At 49.9% G+C, this 16,314-nt stretch overlaps 8 protein-coding genes across 8 annotated transcripts; 7 read left to right on the forward strand and 1 right to left on the reverse strand.

Annotated features, from left to right (window-relative positions):
* Nucleotides 1–304: 304 nt before the first annotated feature.
* On the forward strand, nucleotides 305–2,503 carry TbgDal_IX2050 (hypothetical protein, conserved; the record flags this gene model as incomplete). Its single annotated transcript, XM_011778099.1, has 1 exon — nucleotides 305–2,503. One exon carries the CDS (start codon nucleotides 305–307, stop codon nucleotides 2,501–2,503), a length of 2,199 nt encoding a protein of 732 aa, XP_011776401.1.
* A 593-nt stretch (nucleotides 2,504–3,096) lies between these two features.
* TbgDal_IX2060 (hypothetical protein, conserved) lies at nucleotides 3,097–5,211 on the forward strand (the record flags this gene model as incomplete). Its single annotated transcript, XM_011778100.1, has 1 exon — nucleotides 3,097–5,211. One exon carries the CDS (start codon nucleotides 3,097–3,099, stop codon nucleotides 5,209–5,211), a length of 2,115 nt encoding a protein of 704 aa, XP_011776402.1.
* Nucleotides 5,212–5,667: 456 nt separating this feature from the next.
* On the forward strand, nucleotides 5,668–6,624 carry TbgDal_IX2070 (hypothetical protein, conserved; the record flags this gene model as incomplete). Its single annotated transcript, XM_011778101.1, has 1 exon — nucleotides 5,668–6,624. The coding sequence occupies one exon, from the start codon at nucleotides 5,668–5,670 to the stop codon at nucleotides 6,622–6,624; it is 957 nt and encodes a 318-aa protein (XP_011776403.1).
* A 262-nt stretch (nucleotides 6,625–6,886) lies between these two features.
* Nucleotides 6,887–7,495, forward strand: TbgDal_IX2080 (ribosomal protein S7, putative; the record flags this gene model as incomplete). Its single annotated transcript, XM_011778102.1, has 1 exon — nucleotides 6,887–7,495. The coding sequence occupies one exon, from the start codon at nucleotides 6,887–6,889 to the stop codon at nucleotides 7,493–7,495; it is 609 nt and encodes a 202-aa protein (XP_011776404.1).
* A 1,120-nt stretch (nucleotides 7,496–8,615) lies between these two features.
* On the forward strand, nucleotides 8,616–9,701 carry TbgDal_IX2090 (hypothetical protein, conserved; the record flags this gene model as incomplete). The annotated part of the gene is made up of 1 exon (XM_011778103.1): nucleotides 8,616–9,701. One exon carries the CDS (start codon nucleotides 8,616–8,618, stop codon nucleotides 9,699–9,701), a length of 1,086 nt encoding a protein of 361 aa, XP_011776405.1.
* A 1,292-nt stretch (nucleotides 9,702–10,993) lies between these two features.
* On the forward strand, nucleotides 10,994–11,608 carry TbgDal_IX2100 (pyrazinamidase/nicotinamidase, putative; the record flags this gene model as incomplete). The annotated part of the gene is made up of 1 exon (XM_011778104.1): nucleotides 10,994–11,608. The coding sequence occupies one exon, from the start codon at nucleotides 10,994–10,996 to the stop codon at nucleotides 11,606–11,608; it is 615 nt and encodes a 204-aa protein (XP_011776406.1).
* Nucleotides 11,609–13,357: 1,749 nt separating this feature from the next.
* Nucleotides 13,358–15,013, forward strand: TbgDal_IX2110 (hypothetical protein, conserved; the record flags this gene model as incomplete). Its single annotated transcript, XM_011778105.1, has 1 exon — nucleotides 13,358–15,013. The coding sequence occupies one exon, from the start codon at nucleotides 13,358–13,360 to the stop codon at nucleotides 15,011–15,013; it is 1,656 nt and encodes a 551-aa protein (XP_011776407.1).
* Nucleotides 15,014–15,853: 840 nt separating this feature from the next.
* Nucleotides 15,854–16,165, reverse strand: TbgDal_IX2120 (hypothetical protein, unlikely; the record flags this gene model as incomplete). Its single annotated transcript, XM_011778106.1, has 1 exon — nucleotides 15,854–16,165. One exon carries the CDS (start codon nucleotides 16,163–16,165, stop codon nucleotides 15,854–15,856), a length of 312 nt encoding a protein of 103 aa, XP_011776408.1.
* Nucleotides 16,166–16,314: the final 149 nt, after the last annotated feature.

Genomic DNA, 16,314 nt, shown 5'->3' on the forward strand with positions numbered 1-16,314 from the left:
CTTGTTTCGGTCCTTCGTCCAAATACATGTTTCTTGTAATGGCCTAGGGGGAGGTTCGGTGGACAAGAGCTGAGCAAGTGCGTGTGCTATGAGGTCCTACACCGCATTCTAATTGCTTTTAGGTAATGCACGTCATAATAATAAGCAGAGAGTAAGTGCAGGAGATACTTCCGAGTAAGGTTATGCAGATACACTTTGCACTTCCTGTCACTTTACCCTTAATTATTCTTCGGGTGTTTCTCACCCTTCTATCTGTACTTTCTGCGTCCATTCTCACCCTCTTGCGTAGTATATCCGCGTGTAAATGGGAGGGACGTCTACGAAGGAGTCACTTTTGTACTTCATGGATGTGGCGCGTGGTGTTTCCCCTCCGGATGAGAAGGACTTTTCCAGCCACTTGGCACGCTGTAGGAAGGAGCTCTGTTCGGGTGCTGAACTCTACAGGACGTTATTACCAATTATGCAGACCTTAATGCCTGCCAATGCCCAAGCATCTCAGGTTCAGTGGGTTGTGAGGTTCTGCTTAAAACAAGTTGAACATGCTTCCTGTAACTACAGTCAAGGCGTTAGTGACATCTTTCTTACCACAGTACGTGCTGTGCAGTTTGTGGTGCGTCACGCATGCGAAACTTCCCGTGGGGATGCCTCCCGCTTGCTGTGGACAATCGGTGAAGATCTGGGGGAGAGTGTACATGGTGCCTTGCGGGTCAGCACCACTGGTGATAGTGACACTGTATTCATGAATAGGTGGCTGTCCACCGGTATAGGTAAGCTGTGTATTGCGCTGGAAAAGTTTATTGTTTTTGTGCCTTTGACGGTGTCGACAGTGGAGGCACATGGTGAGGTCGTAAGCCTTCTTCTTTGCATGTGCTCTACTGCACTTTATCATTCGACTGCGTGCGACACGAACTTTACAGACCCCTTTACAAGACTTATTTTGGCGTCAGGCGACCTACATGCGCTTGTGCTGGTGCTGCTGCAACGACTTATGGACTGGGGTGAAGGTCGGCTCCCAAAGACACCAGTGTTATACCGCTGTGCCCAGTATTCGTCGTTGTGGACGCTTTACAATATGTTCGCTGGTGGGACTGAAAATGAATCTATCACCTGCGGGGATCACCTTGGGCGGCACTGCGCACAGCTGTTGTCCGTTCTTGTATCGTATGGGAAAGGCTACAGACCGAATGAGGCACTACATTACATCGCAAGCTTAGGGGACTCCTCCCAGATTCAGGTCAAGGCCCTGTTAGTAACGTTTAACCGTCACGTATTGGGATGCCCTGCCCTTTGCATTTTGCTGTACACCCTACTTCACGATAATCCGACATTTATCCACACCGTCATGACAGCCTACCCTGATGAATTTTTGGGGGTTATTCAGGGGGTGCTTCGTCTGAGCTATACGGCGTCATCAGAGGCTTGGGCTTCCGGTTTTAATTCAAGTGATGATGATATAGATGGTGGCCAATGCGCCATTCCTATCGTTGAAGATGCGATTACACCTGAAGCTGTTGCCAGTATTGTGCGTAGGATGACAGCATTTTCTTACCCGTTTATCAGCTTCATGACGGGAACATTGGTGCTCGTGTGTTCGCAAGATCAAGTAATTAACAAGCGTATGAGTAATACCATAGCTGAGACCACATTCAAGGTTGGCCGTCTGGTAGGTAGGTGCCCGGTGATTGCCGTTTGCATTGTGATCATCGTACACAGCATTGCCAGAGCGCTAAACGACGGAAACGAAGCACTGGCGGCTGTTTTTATTCCATGTCTAGCGAACTTTGCCCCATTCGTTCATGATATTGACGTGTACACTTCTCAGCGTTTGGTCGGGTTGCTTTTGTTAACGTTGCGGAAGGTACAGCGGACTGCGGAACATGCGCGCTCCGGGGCAGGAGATTGTTTGGGCACGTTAGAAGGTACAACTCCGGCTGGGGGTTGCAGTAGCGCTGATACATCAATTCAAATGTTTCTTCGTCAACTTCTTGCATTAACGGAGGCGGTTGGAGGGCTGTTGCAAGGTGATTGCCGAAACAATTATTCCTTCATATACGAACTGGTCTACCAACGCTCTCACTTGGAGGAAGGGGCGAAATTGCTGAGCACAGTTAGTTGTCATAGCTCTGAAGCCCAAACGGCTCTCCAGTCACTTCTTAGCGTTGCGAAATTCTACGATGAAGAAATAGCAAACTCTACCGCGACCGACTCGTACGGCGGCGCATTGGCCGTCATTCGGCAGGTGTCCCAAAACAAAGTTGTACCGACGGGGCCCTCGTCGCGGTTATCCATGCGAACGGGAACATATGCGGCAACCACAAGCGCAGATGTTGAATACTGCACCTCCCTGGAGATGGGCGAAATTCCTTTTCTGTATGAAGAGTCGACGTGCAGCTATGATTTCTTTGGGCCCTTCCTGTGGTCCACACTGTTGAGTGATGCTGCGTATCCAGGAGGCATATTGTGGGCGACGGATCTGTCTACGTTGGGGATATTCCCTCACTAAACTACCCGCGCGGAGCGATCGGAACACTCACCTCTGGTCTTCCCTCCGCCTTGTCCACATATCTTGTCTGTGTTACTGCTGGTCCCAGTCCTGGTTTTGCATTTGTGAGGTGTACAGGTGTGTGTAAAGTAGGTTGGAATTTACGGACGGGGCTCCAAAAGGTAAATTGGAGGGTGGTGCCACGTTAGGGGTTTGTTGGAGTGGTGGGCAGGGCGCACGGACTTTCCTTCTTGCCCCCATTTCGACATCATCGTGTTGTTGATTTGAGGTCACTGCTTGAGGTGCCGGCAAAAAGAACCTTCAAGGGAGTTTGGGTTTACAGGCAGTTAGGTCAGTGCCGCGTCTGAGCAGTGTCTTAAAGTGGTGACTGTCTTAGATGTGGAATCAGGTTTGGTACTTGATAATTTAAAAAAAAAGGTCTTGTCGCTGTTGGCTTATTCCCCTGCATTGCGATGATTCATCCCAGTCGTGTTGATCATGAAGGGATGAGGTACGCGAAAGAGGGAGGTGATCAATCTCATCAACACAAATTCTGGTAATTTTTTTTTAAAAAAAGATATTTATATCGGATAACAAAGGTAATTATTAGAAAAATGAAAAAGAGGAGGCCAATACCCAATCCTACAAAGATCAGTTCCTACTTTTTCCAGCAGCTGGTAAGCCCAGGTGCAACAACTCCGGATGATAGGAAGGAGCGTGCCCAGTCCGAGCAAACGAAGCGGGCTGCCGCGTCGGTGCTAAGTGAGTCGTTTACACCAGAGGGCGTCGCTGCTTTCCTTCAGAGTAGGTCAGAAATTGAGCGACAGCACAGTGAAGCGCTAGAGGATGTGCTTGATGCTTGTTGGAAGCGTGTTGAGGACATAATCGAGCGAAATAAGGAGCGCCGTCGGGTTATAGAGGAGGACATTCCCCAAGTTGTTGCTCCCACAGGCACGTTCACCTTTTGGACACCCGAGGGCGTTGAACAATACTACAGCCTGAAAACTTTGCCCGTTTTTGCCAGTGACGAGGAAGGCGTCAGAAGCGACAGCAATGGCTTCGGTACCGACAATAGCAACGCATTGAAAAGTGATAGAAATGGCCCTGCCGCCGCTGACCGTGCAGTAATTTCGCCTCAGGGTCGCTCAGCGGAGGACAAAGTTGACGGAAACGCAGCGGCAGAGGAGGACGGGAGGACTGATCCGGTTGCTGAATTTTCATCCCAAAGGGCATGTGGCAGGGCGCCCATTGTGTCGGGAGCCCACCATACGAAGGGGCGGAAATTGACGGACAAAGAACTTCTTGATGAATCGAAGGTCCCCCATTGTCTGCGTCGGTTGTTCGCCTCACTTCTTAGGCGTCGCAACGAATTTCCCAAATCAACAACACTTCTATTTGATGCAATCCAGCGAACGCAGTCGGAGAGATTTCCTGAAATTGAAGCGGTGATCGAAGATATACCCTTTTCAATGCCTCTTCATCGACCATTTAGATGCATCGCTGCCTTCGTGGCCCGGTCTTTCGCAGAGAACCCCAAGGGTGAAGCACCTGAGCAGGCATTTGCTGCGACTTTCAAAACGGTGAGCAAAGATTTGAAGACGGCATACGAGAAACTGCATGAACTAAAGGGTTATGTGCACCCTGTGGGTGAACGAACAGATCGGGCGGAAGTCATCTACAAAACCCTTTTGGGTGAGTTGCAGGGTCGGAAGAGTCTTCATGAAACCTACGGTATTGATATAGAGGCCATAATGAAAGCATCGGCAGTGGAGCTGAGCGTGATGGAGGGGGCTCTTAAAGAGTGTAATGAAACATCCCGGAGGTTGCTTGCCACCATTGAGGATCAGACCGCACAGTTCATAGCTGACGTGCACACCAGCCTTGATCGACGAGAGGAGGCTATAGAGGAAATTGCCTCGTTCTACAAGCGGGATCGTGATCGCCTGCAGTCGTCATTGCAGAGGAAGATTTATCGTGCGAAGAAGAGTGAGGAACTTCAAGAAAAGTGCGCTCGACGTATTCGGGAGGTTACGAAGGAGCTTTACATTGAGCAGGTCAATTACGAGGAGCTGCTGCAGGAAATATTGGCAGAGAGTTTGCTGCTACAGCAGCTGGACAGCAGCTACACGCAGTTGTCAAGTTCGCTTAATAACGCAGCTTCCGTTCATCAGGAATCAAAGATAAGCTCTATTAGGGAGGCGCTTCAGCGGTCGGAAGATGTTCGTGTGCATCTCATTGAACAATGTCAGTTCCACATAAACCGACTTAAAAAGGACGAGCACTATCGGCTCTGCCGCTTAGCCACAAACGCCAAGGATAATGCATTGTGCTGGTCTCGCTGCCTGAACGACCTTTCAACAATATATGAGACTCACTTTAACTCCCTAAATGAGAAGTGCAGGGTCTCCACGCAAATGCGTTACCTTCTTTCGTACGAGAAAGATTGCGTTTCTCGTGACCTGAACCAAGTTCAAAAGGAAATGGAACAGTTAGATAGCAAATGGCACGAAATTTCCACTCTCCTGGAGGAACTCGGTGAACCAGTTCCACCACTTTCATTACTTGAAAAGGACCCCTCGTGTGGAGAGCTCCGCCACGCTTTGACCGCACTGGCATTAACTCGCCTTGTGCATGGAGAGTCTTCCCACCTTGTGCGCCCCGAACAGTGGAGAGAGCGAACTGTTGTGGCCACCGGTGACGGCAGTGCGACTGCGAATGATATGTCGTAGATCACTCATTTTGTTTGCTCACCCCCCTTTCCTTCACGTTTCCCCTGTTTCCAGCTGTACATCATATGTAAGCATTAGAGGATTATGGGATGCAGAGTGAGAAATTGGCAAAGGCTGCACAGCGGATGGATGTGTAAGTCAATGAACTCTCTCATGTTGCTTTTCTCGCTCACATCAACGCGTCGTTTCCCTCCTCCCTATCACAAATGTTTACTAATGGGTCACGTTGACGTTGGTTAACTGATGTCGCGCATTCATCGAAGCACTTCTCAATGGTGCACCATTCAACAAATGCTTTTGCTGTCGTGTCTGCTATTTTTGCTTGAGCCTTCTTGTTCCTTTCGTTAATCTCACTCTGTAAAACCCTTAAGTTGGACTCACGTTAAACAGGCAGTGATCTGAGCTATTGCTCCACGTAAGGGGAGAAGAATAAATCCCCCTTTTCACGCTGAATACATGGCTCCAGTAGTGTGGCCGTGCGCCCTTAACCCATCAAATCACATACTGGTGCAAGAGTTGCTGCTACACGCGTCATTAGGTCGTCACCGCCATTCCCTGAGGGACAGAAAGGACTTTTTTCACCTTGCTAGGCACATTTCCTGCCTCAAAGAACCTTGCAAATACCTCGTTTCTGCGCCACCAACCTCTCGTGGACCACTGTGGGCTCCTTGGCGAAGCACAGTCCCCCGGCAAATAGTTTTCAATCGTATACTCCGTCAGTGCACCGATACTTATACGCAATCATCCCATAAAGAAGACAAAGAAGACGAGGAGGGGAGACGCGTACCAGTGTTTTATGATGATGCCATTGCTCATTTGAACAGAATAGCAGAAGAACTGGGGCCACACGGATACAAAGTAACTCTGGTCGGAACACTGCGACGCGGGTGCCCCGTTGCTTCCCGAGCTGAGTTCCTTTTGACCTACGATGATGACGATAGAATCAGGAAACATCGTGACAACGACACCACTGTGTCCCACAGTGTTCATTTTGAGCGAGCGATACAGGGACTAAGGGCTTCCGGATACATCAAGCATCATAGGACAAAAGGAAAGATTGATATTCACACAAAACAGTACATAACACTTGCTTCTAGGTCCCATTCACATCCAGAGACCCTCTCCACATCACAAGAAGAAAGACAGGTTTTGTCTATTACCTGGTCAAAACCACAACAGTTTCACACGCGGCAGCTGTTCCTCACGGGCCCGAACCCATTCGTGGTGCACCTTGTGCTGCTGGCCCATGCGAAGGGCCTGGGACTGGATCCTTGCGGGTTGTACAAATCCCAATTAGGGTTTCGGGAGTCTGTGGCACTTGAATGTGAAAGGGACATCTTCGCTGCGTTGCAGTTGCCGTACGTTGAGCCCATTCACCGCCATGCATACTGCCGCGTTCACAACCTGTTTTGAGAGCGCCCGCGCCTTCCTTTTATTTGTTCTCCATGGGATATTGCTGTTCTTTAACTTCCTAACTGTATGGTTTTCTGTCGCATGTGTCGTCACAGACGCGCATCACTTTTTATACGACTAGATATGCCGCGTTACAGAGACCCATCGATTGCCTGATTAAGTACTCTTGCAGGTGTTGCTTTGTCTTCTCCGCACTATTACTCATTCCCTTTTTCTTTACTGATTTTTTCTGGTATGAAGGCACTTCTATACACTAAGGGTGATGTCCGCACAACCGCACCTCCGCAAGCTGCGTAAGCTCAAGCGCGCCAACCCGTCTCAGGAGGAGGAGAGCGTCGCGAGGGTGCTCTTTGAATTGGAAGGCTCCCACAAGACTCTCCGCGCGCAGTTGCCCCGCTTCCATATAAACACTGTTCGCACGTCGTCGAGTCCCCGTCACAAGAAGACAGCTATGATCATTTTGTACCCGTTGCGTTTTATCATGCTTGTACGCAAGATTCAGCGAACGCTTACGGCAGAGCTCGAGAAGCGCTTCCCCGGAAACATTGTTGTGCTTGTTGCGCAGCGCAAGATAACGAAGCGACCGAATGATGTGTACAAGCTTCAGCAGGTGCAACGTTCCCGTACGAGCGTAGCGGTGTTTGAGAATATCTTGAATGATCTTATATATCCGTGTGACGTGGTGGGCCGCCGTTGGCGTTACCGTACGGATGGGAGTAAGCTGATGAAAGTGTTCTTGGATGCCCGTGACCGCAAGAGGGTGGAGTCGAGACTTCCCCTTCTTGCCCACGTCTACAAGCTGTTGACGCACCGAACTGTCACCTTCGGGTTCATGTGGAACCCTAAGTTGCAGCAAGTGTCCTCCCGGTAGATGAGTTTCGCCCAGCTACTTTGAAGGTGCCATTATCAGTTTTTTGTTTTGATTTATTTTCACTACGCTGCCATCCTCGGCTGTGTAGTGCTAGAAAATGAAATGACGCATGTCAGTACTGAAACTAGTGTAAGTTACAACCTCGAAGCTGCCTGTGTTTCCATGTTAGTCACCCCTTTGACATTTTCTTACCTTTTTGCTCATTAGTATTTTATGCTGGTGATAGACGCCCACTTTGGTGGTTCCTATGTGATGCAGCGAGTGAGATGAGGTGGCATGCTATACTTCACTTCCGTGAGCTGCGTCACCACAGGTTCACCAACCCCTTCTCCACTGCGTGAGGATCGCGTGGTAAAAGCGTTTTCCGTGTTGGTGTCTTGTAGTAAAGTCATCCGAATGTGCCTCTCGCGGATAATGTGATTTATGTTTCCCACTGTTGCAGGCGGCTGCGAGTAGTCGGGTGCATCACAGATCAGCTTAGATTTCGCACAAGATCTGAGGCCCCGGAAGGTGTTTTCAAACCTCTTCCTTATCGTCTTGGCGCTACGTTGTGGTTACTCCAATCGCATACCAACCAAGGCCTGAATGCCAGGATATCGAGCTTAGGAGCGAATATCGACAAGGCCAGACAGCGTGGCGAACAGCAGGTTGCGTTAAAGGAAGAGGAGTTAAGGGATCTGCAGGGGCGACTTGAGAGTTTGATGAGGGATTTGGAGTGATGTTTTTCGGCGTCGTCTTGTCATCCCATCCCGCCTTCCTTCCGTATCATGCTGCGTCATTCCCCTTCGCCACTTATCAACACAGTCGTGTGCACTCCTACTGTTCCCACATCAGTCAGTGCAGCTTAGTTACCTCGTTTGGCTTACTTTGACTTAAGTACCTTTTTTTTGTGCTAATTGCGGTTGCTGTATGACTGCCAGCTCTCAGATGTCTGGACTTTCCATTCTCTTTATGTTGACCCTACACACCTGCCCCACACCGCATTTCCCCCCACCGCTCCCTGTTTGCACCTTCCTGCTGTATGGGTGGTGTAAAATACCCATTAGCATTATAGCAGTTGGTGGCTTGCTAATAACTGAAGTTCGGATTACCGTGGCGAGTAAAGGTTTCCGGTGATATTATGGTCGTCAAACGCCGTGGAAATGGCCGGTTAGGCAAACCTCCGACAGATACTGGAGTGAGTGAGAACTCTACCGGTGGAACCCCACCCCCGGAGTCTGCTTCTCAACGTGGCGGGGTGAAACAAACTACGGTTGCTTCCGCGATCAAGCAGCCCGCTTCGATGCCCGACGGCTCGTTGTCGCAGGATCGACGAAAGCGCCGCCGTAGGTTATCGGTGCCAGAGGAGGTGGTCCATGCCGTTGTGGAGGGGGAAGAAGCTACAGGTGCTGTAAGGGATGAAAGACTACCCGAAAATACTCAAGTTGTTGAACCTCAATTGAATGATCATGATGGTAAAGAGAGATACCCTCTGGGCGTTGTCCAGTTCCCAGAGGAGCAGCGCCCGTGGAGGAGCGCAAGGCGTAAAGCTGGGGTAGCTGAGGGAGGTAGTGACGAGGTTAACGCCGCACAGCTTCCTCCGACGGGCAACGCTGTGCCGCAGAAACCAACTAGGCGTTTAGGTAGAGCATCTGCCCCTCCGATACCACCTGTCAGTACTGTTGAACATGATTTGCAGACAACTGGTGGAACGTGTACGAGTGCTCCTATTGCGGGTGACCGCGCTTCCCGAACGTTTCAGGCGGCGGCGAGCCCCTCCGAAGATATTAAACAAAGGCCGCATAGAATTCCATTGATAATAGATAAGGGGCGTTTCAGTAAGCAAAAAGTCGAGGCTCCTCCCGGGACCGCAACCGTGGTGCCCATGGACACTGGAGAAAACCAGGCTGGCGTTTGTGAAGCAAACTCCGCACCATCAACTTCCGGTTCCCACCGTGGCGCCCAGCGCTTGGGGCATGGCCAACCTGCTGATGGCACAAGTGGTGCTGTTGATAGTAAAGAGGAGGGGCCCGGGCGCGGAATTGAGGAAGCCTCCGTGGACGCGCGACGTAGGAGGTTTATGCAGGTGCCGGTGAGCAGAATCTCGTTGTATACACGGCTTGCCGAGGGGGGTTTGGATGCTGCCGACCGCCCATTTGTCACATGTGTGGTAAAACATGCCCAATCGTCTGTTTCCGCCTGGGTATCCGGGTTCTTGTCGCCTTGATGTGAGTGATGCTTTTATTTTTTCTTTGGAGGTGTGCGAATTTCTGTTTCTTGAAACAGATACTGACCGATGGAGGGTCGTTGTTTTTCTTAGTTAGCTGTGCTGCTGGTGAAAGCACATTGTGAATGGGATAAATGGGTGTGAGGGTTTTCTTTCTAAATTTCTGCTGGTGGTTTATCCCTCATATTGTTTGCCTGAACTGGAGTGAATACAGTTCTCTTTTTGATACGGCTTTCTTTGCCGGTTGAACGGGGACACGCCTTCTTATTGGTTCTGTCGTGTACGCTTTTTCAGTGTAGTATTGGAGGGACTAACAGTGTGAGGAGCGGTGCCGAACCCAGTTGAACGCCTGTCATTGTGTGTGATGCCTGTACAACCGTGTTTCGGTTGCTTTGATTGCTCGATTGGCTGTGCGGCAGCCGTTGTGAAGGTGATGTAATCCCTTCAGTTGATGTGGCTTCTGCAGGTTGTTTCTTCCGGTGCGCGGGAACGGCAGACATAAGTGGTATATGTTTGGCTAGATACCGGCACTACTCTATAGGTTTACTTTTACTATACTTTTTTTTGTGTGTGTGCTTCCACTCACTTTGGTGTTCTGTTGCTGAGGCGGTGTTGCAACTGTGTCAGTGAACAGTACGCCATCTACGGATAGCACCACCGGCAGTCGGTTGCCGCTGGCGGTTGCTCATGAGGAGGTTTGTATTTACCTGCCGGTGGGTTGGCTTCTTGATGGGAGGTTAACATGTGTGGGTGCCTTGTATGGTATCAGATATTTCTCTAGGATGAAGGTTATGCACCATTACCATACCGTGGAGTTCGCCGTAATAAGGTGAAGTCATTTGAGCAGTAGTTCCTTTTGCTGTCATCTCTTGGTATATTATTGCCAAAAATACCTGTGCTATATTGCTGCTACGTTGTAACCATGTCCTCTTTTGTGTTCAGTAATGGGGGTAGTGACTGTGACGACATATTCCAAGGCTGCATCCAGTTGTGTTTGACATTTGCCCTCCGTGTCGTAGCTTATACAACCTTCGTGGGTGGTGGTGCACATGTTTGTGTGCCCTGCAACGTCGCCGTTCACTACTTCAATTTTTTTGTACCCACTTGCGGATGAAACTTTTAGTCGGTATGTTCCCTTCTGGAATGACAGAGGGGAAGGACTGGTGATGTGCCGGTCGTCCCTCATTGTTGGTCTTTTCTCTTCTTGAACACGTAAATGCAAGCAGTGTCATAGCTATATTTTGGGGTGAAGAAAGGGCGAGGTTCACCTTCATTTGGTTGGATTGCTGGGTATGTCTACATCCCGCATTACGTTGTCGTCACAGCACGATGCACTGATAATTGTGGATATGCAGAATGATTTCGTGCTTCCCGACGGTGCGCTCTCCGTAACTGGTGCCACTGAGATCATACCGATAATTAATCGCGTTGTCGGAGATCACCAGTTTCGTGCCGTTGTCGCATCGATGGACTGGCACCCTCCTGGACACATGTCGTTCCGAAATGAAGATGGGACAGGGGGTCCATGGCCTCCCCATTGCGTACGGTCAACGACTGGTGCCCAACTTCATTCAGAGATGAAACAAGGAGAGATAACCCACCTTATTCACAAGGCGACATCTCTGGATTCTGAAAGTTACTCCGCCTTCAGCGATGACAGCGGTAAGACAACCGGTCTGGCTGCAATGCTGCGCGCCATGGACGTGAGAAGGGTTTTTATGTGTGGCGTGGCTTCCGATTACTGTGTATACTTTACCTCACTACACGCTATCCAAGAGGAATTTACCGTTGTTGTGTTGGAGGACGCCGTTCGCCCCGTCGACCCTGTTGCCATGGAGAAGAAGCGAGCACACCTGGAAAAGGAGGGCGTAATCTTTGCGCGAAGCACAGACCTTTCCAGCTTCTGAGTCGGAGGTGGCTTCTTCTAGTGGTTCCTCCAGAAGTGTGGGACCGCGTAGGTGTGCCTAAGTGATGAACGACAGGATGGAATGTAATGTGCTAATAATATGGGGCTGGGTGGTGGTGGTGGTGAGCATGTCAAGGCGTACAGTGAGGGCTAGGTATATGCAATCACCACCGTTATCATTGATTCTCAAGTGCATATTCCCAATAGGGCCACACATGCGCTCATGTACGGTCTCCTAAGGTGTATGTATGTGTGCGTTAGGTGTGTATGAAGCGAGCAAAGAAGAGAGGGGGGTCGAAATGGATGGCTCGGCAAACGGGTCTGCCAACTATTTTCTTCCCTCTCCCTTGGTTCTATTGCCTTGGTCGTTTTGCCATTTGAAAGACCTCTTCTTTGTTTTTTCTTCCATTGCACCGCACCCGTCCCCGACGCCACCGGGTTCCCATTTTTTTTGTAACTGAAAAGAGGGACGGTACTGACACTTGGGGCGAATAACGGACACTAAGCGAACCTCACCCTTGAGTCTTCCCCACAAGGTGTTGGTTGCCGCACAACAGAAGAAATGGCGGGGTAGTAAGTGATGTGCGCGCGTACATGCATGATCCTGCGCGGCATCCGAAATTAATGGGCGGCGAGCTTTTGCTTACGGTTGGCCCTTGACATGTGCGTTCAAATGGTAATGCCCTTCCATCATTTGCCGCAGTAACTTTTTTCCAGTGCAAACTCACAAGACATGCATTTGGAACATATTGGCGCTGGGGATGCCAGGTGCCAACAGGGGTACTCTGTTTAATTGACGGTCAATAGCAGACAGCGTTTGTGTGATCTCCCTTTACCAGGCTGCAGATCCGTAGGGGTTGCCGAGTGGGAAGCCATCCGTTACGTTCCTGTCCCATTCCTCTCTTCCTCACACATGATGGTCGCAGCCGCCTGTAGGTATAATGTATTACCTATGGGTACAGTGAGCATTTGTTTGGAATAAAATGCCTTTTGCGACCATACAACAACCTACGCGTAATCGGCTACACTTATGCCTGAGCTGGTCGTGCATAGGTCGCGTGTCTTGAAGGATGGTGCCGGGTTGACATGGGCTTCGGACTCTCATGAAGAGTGTCGATTCTTGTGGTATGCGGTGGTGCTATTTATATTGGAGTGATGTCTACTGTGGAATCACAGCATGATGGCTTTGTGTGACGATTACCCGCCATTGGATTGAAATGTACTGCTTTGAACAGGTTGTGTGGCTGTGCCCACTGTCATTAATCGTATTCACACGCGGCAGCTGTTCCTCACGGGCCCGAACCCATTCGTGGTGCACCTTGTGCTGCTGCCCCATGCGAAGGGCCTGGGACTGGATCCTTGCGGGTTGTACAAATCCCAATTAGGGTTTCGGGAGTCTGTGGCACTTGAATGTGAAAGGGACATCTTCGCTGCGTTGCAGTTGCCGTACGTTGAGCCCATTCACCGCCATGCATACTGCCGCGTTCACAACCTGTTTTGAGAGCGCCCGCGCCTTCCTTTTATTTGTTCTCCATGGGATATTGCTGTTCTTTAACTTCCTAACTGTATGGTTTTCTGTCGCATGTGTCGTCACAGACGCGCATCACTTTTTATACGACTAGATATGCCGCGTTACAGAGACCCATCGATTGCCTGATTAAGTACTCTTGCAGGTGTTGCTTTGTCTTCTCCGCACTATTACTCATTCCCTTTTTCTTTACTGATTGGTGTTGATAGTATATTTTTTGAAATGAGTGTCACCGGCTTCGGTGATGTTGTTGTATCTTTTGATGCGGAAGGTGTTGTAGTTGTTGGGCTAACTTATGAGCGTTCAAATGCGACACAGTGGTTGCTGCTCCCGGAAATTCCCGTTGAAGTCCCTCTTGTTAAGGTTCTTCGTGATCTTGAGGAATCTGATGCTTCTCGACAACGGTCACCTGGTCGAATGAGGGGAGAAGGAGTTAAAGGAGATGTTTGTTTGCCATTCGGTGAAGTTGGATCACCTTGTAACGCGTGCGGTGTTAATAACATTCGTAGTGATTGTTGTATTTCTGTTGCTCGTGTGGGGCACATTCCGGAACGAAATCGCGCATACTGTTTGCTTTTGGAGTTGTCATCTTCTTCTGATGCCGCTGATGTGCAAAGAGATCTGCTGCACGTCGAGTGGGCTAATGGGCCCTTGTGTGCACCGCAGTTTTTGCAGTCCGTCGGCCGTATAATGAGGGTGGAGCATGAAGGGCGTGATGCCGCATGCGTGAGCAACTGCGCGGGTTGGCGGACACAAGTGTCTACGGACAATGCGGAAGATGTTTGCCTACGTGTCCTTTGCAGTGTGTCGTGCGGTGTTGATGGGGCGTCATCTCGGCGGCAGTTGGAAAGTGAAAAGGAGATATCTAGCGTTGCGCTCCGGAGAGACGCTCCTCTAGCACCGATAGAAGAGTTTTGCCCCATCTGCCGTGAGGAAATCGCATCTGGAAGAACGTGCGTTGTTACTATGTGCACCCACGTCTTCCACCTTGTTTGCCTCATGAAGCACTTAGAAGATGTTAGTTCATATTGCCCTCTTTGTCGTTTTTCGATGTCGTCTCTTGAAACTAAGTGCAACGCGTGTGGAACGTGCCAGGACTTGTGGAGTTGTTTAGTTTGCGGTTGGGTGGGATGTGGTAAGGGGCGGCACGGACATAGCATACGGCACTTCCACAGCACAGGGCACTCGTGTGCCGTGCAGAATAGCACTTCACGCATATGGAACTATCGCGCCAGCACATTTCTCCACCACCAACTAGCTATGGAATTGGGTTACGAAGACGACGCAAGGGCGGAGCGTGCTGCAGCGCAGGAGGAGGGCAGGTCGGCCCTCTCTGTTCGTCACAGCGGGGAAAAACCCAGGGTCAGTGCTTCATCCTATTGGCGCAGTAGGTGGTGGTGGGACGAAAAGGAAGAGGAAGCTGCACAAGAGCTCAATGGCGACTATGTGCGGGAGTATTATCTCCGTGTAATGGAGGAACTCATGCAGGAACAGGCGGACTATTTTGAGGGGCGTACAATGGTGGAGGGAGAGAATGCGGCTGTACCCATCGGGACATGGAAGAAGCTGCAAAGCGCAGAACGGCGTCAACGGCGTAGTCTTGCTTCGAGGTACATTGCTGGTTTGCGCCGTATTGCGCTACACAGCCAGATGGCCGTCAACAATTTTGTGAAGCAGGAGCTATTATGGAGGGATTCGTTGCGTGAAGAGTTATTGCTCCAATCGCATACCAACCAAGGCCTGAATGCCAGGATATCGAGCTTAGGAGCGAATATCGACAAGGCCAGACAGCGTGGCGAACAGCAGGTTGCGTTAAAGGAAGAGGAGTTAAGGGATCTGCAGGGGCGACTTGAGAGTTTGATGAGGGATTTGGAGTGATGTTTTTCGGCGTCGTCTTGTCATCCCATCCCGCCTTCCTTCCGTATCATGCTGCGTCATTCCCCTTCGCCACTTATCAACACAGTCGTGTGCACTCCTACTGTTCCCACATCAGTCAGTGCAGCTTAGTTACCTCGTTTGGCTTACTTTGACTTAAGTACCTTTTTTTTGTGCTAATTGCGGTTGCTGTATGACTGCCAGCTCTCAGATGTCTGGACTTTCCATTCTCTTTATGTTGACCCTACACACCTGCCCCACACCGCATTTCCCCCCACCGCTCCCTGTTTGCACCTTCCTGCTGTATGGGTGGTGTAAAATACCCATTAGCATTATAGCAGTTGGTGGCTTGCTAATAACTGAAGTTCGGATTACCGTGGCGAGTAAAGGTTTCCGGTGATATTATGGTCGTCAAACGCCGTGGAAATGGCCGGTTAGGCAAACCTCCGACAGATACTGGAGTGAGTGAGAACTCTACCGGTGGAACCCCACCCCCGGAGTCTGCTTCTCAACGTGGCGGGGTGAAACAAACTACGGTTGCTTCCACGATGGAGGTGCTTCCGTTTGTTTTCCTTTGGTGCCTTGATTAAGTGGGAACAGAAGGGCACATGCTGGTCGTCAGTATTGTTTTGTGAGGCCGAACTAAATTTAGTGTTTTTGTTCAGTGCTTTTTTTTTTGACTTGGAAGGTATTCGAAATTATGCTGGGGAGGTGCTTTTGTCCCTCTGCAGGAAAGGAGGGTGTTGACGCTTTTTGTATATTATGCGCTTGCTTGCTTTTGCCCACGTGGCTTGTGTTGGGTGAATAAATTGAATATCAATATTTGTGGCGTAATATCAACGTTTATGTGTCCTTTTTTATTGTTTTGTGAAGGAGCACATGACTCATTCCGCCCTCGCGTCTCCCCACCGTTGCATTGCCTTTCCAGTGTGTCGGTGACTGAAGCGGAGGTTTTGTCCTGTCTTTGATAAATTTATTCCTGGCGAGGACTGGGTGGATTTCCGGTGCCTGTGTGCAATACCTATTCTCTGATGCGGGGTAGTGGATGAGGTTTCCACGCCAGCGGGCAATTTGACTTTTCTTTTGCAATGTGTATCGATTGGTTATTGATGTGTTTTGCCTTGGTTGTTTTCTAGTTCTGAGAGCGTTATGCATTTTCCATACTTTTCGTTTCCTGAGGTGTGCACTTGCTGACCTATTGTGGCAACATGCGAAGCATCATGTTGAAAAGGTGTCATCGTTGAGCGTCGTATTTATTCGGTTCCCACCTGGAGCAACATGACGGGTGCCCTCGTGGACTTACG

The sequence above is a fragment of the Trypanosoma brucei genome, chromosome 9 (genome assembly GCF_000210295.1).
Source record: "Trypanosoma brucei gambiense DAL972 chromosome 9, complete sequence".
NCBI lineage: Eukaryota > Euglenozoa > Kinetoplastea > Trypanosomatida > Trypanosomatidae > Trypanosoma > Trypanosoma brucei.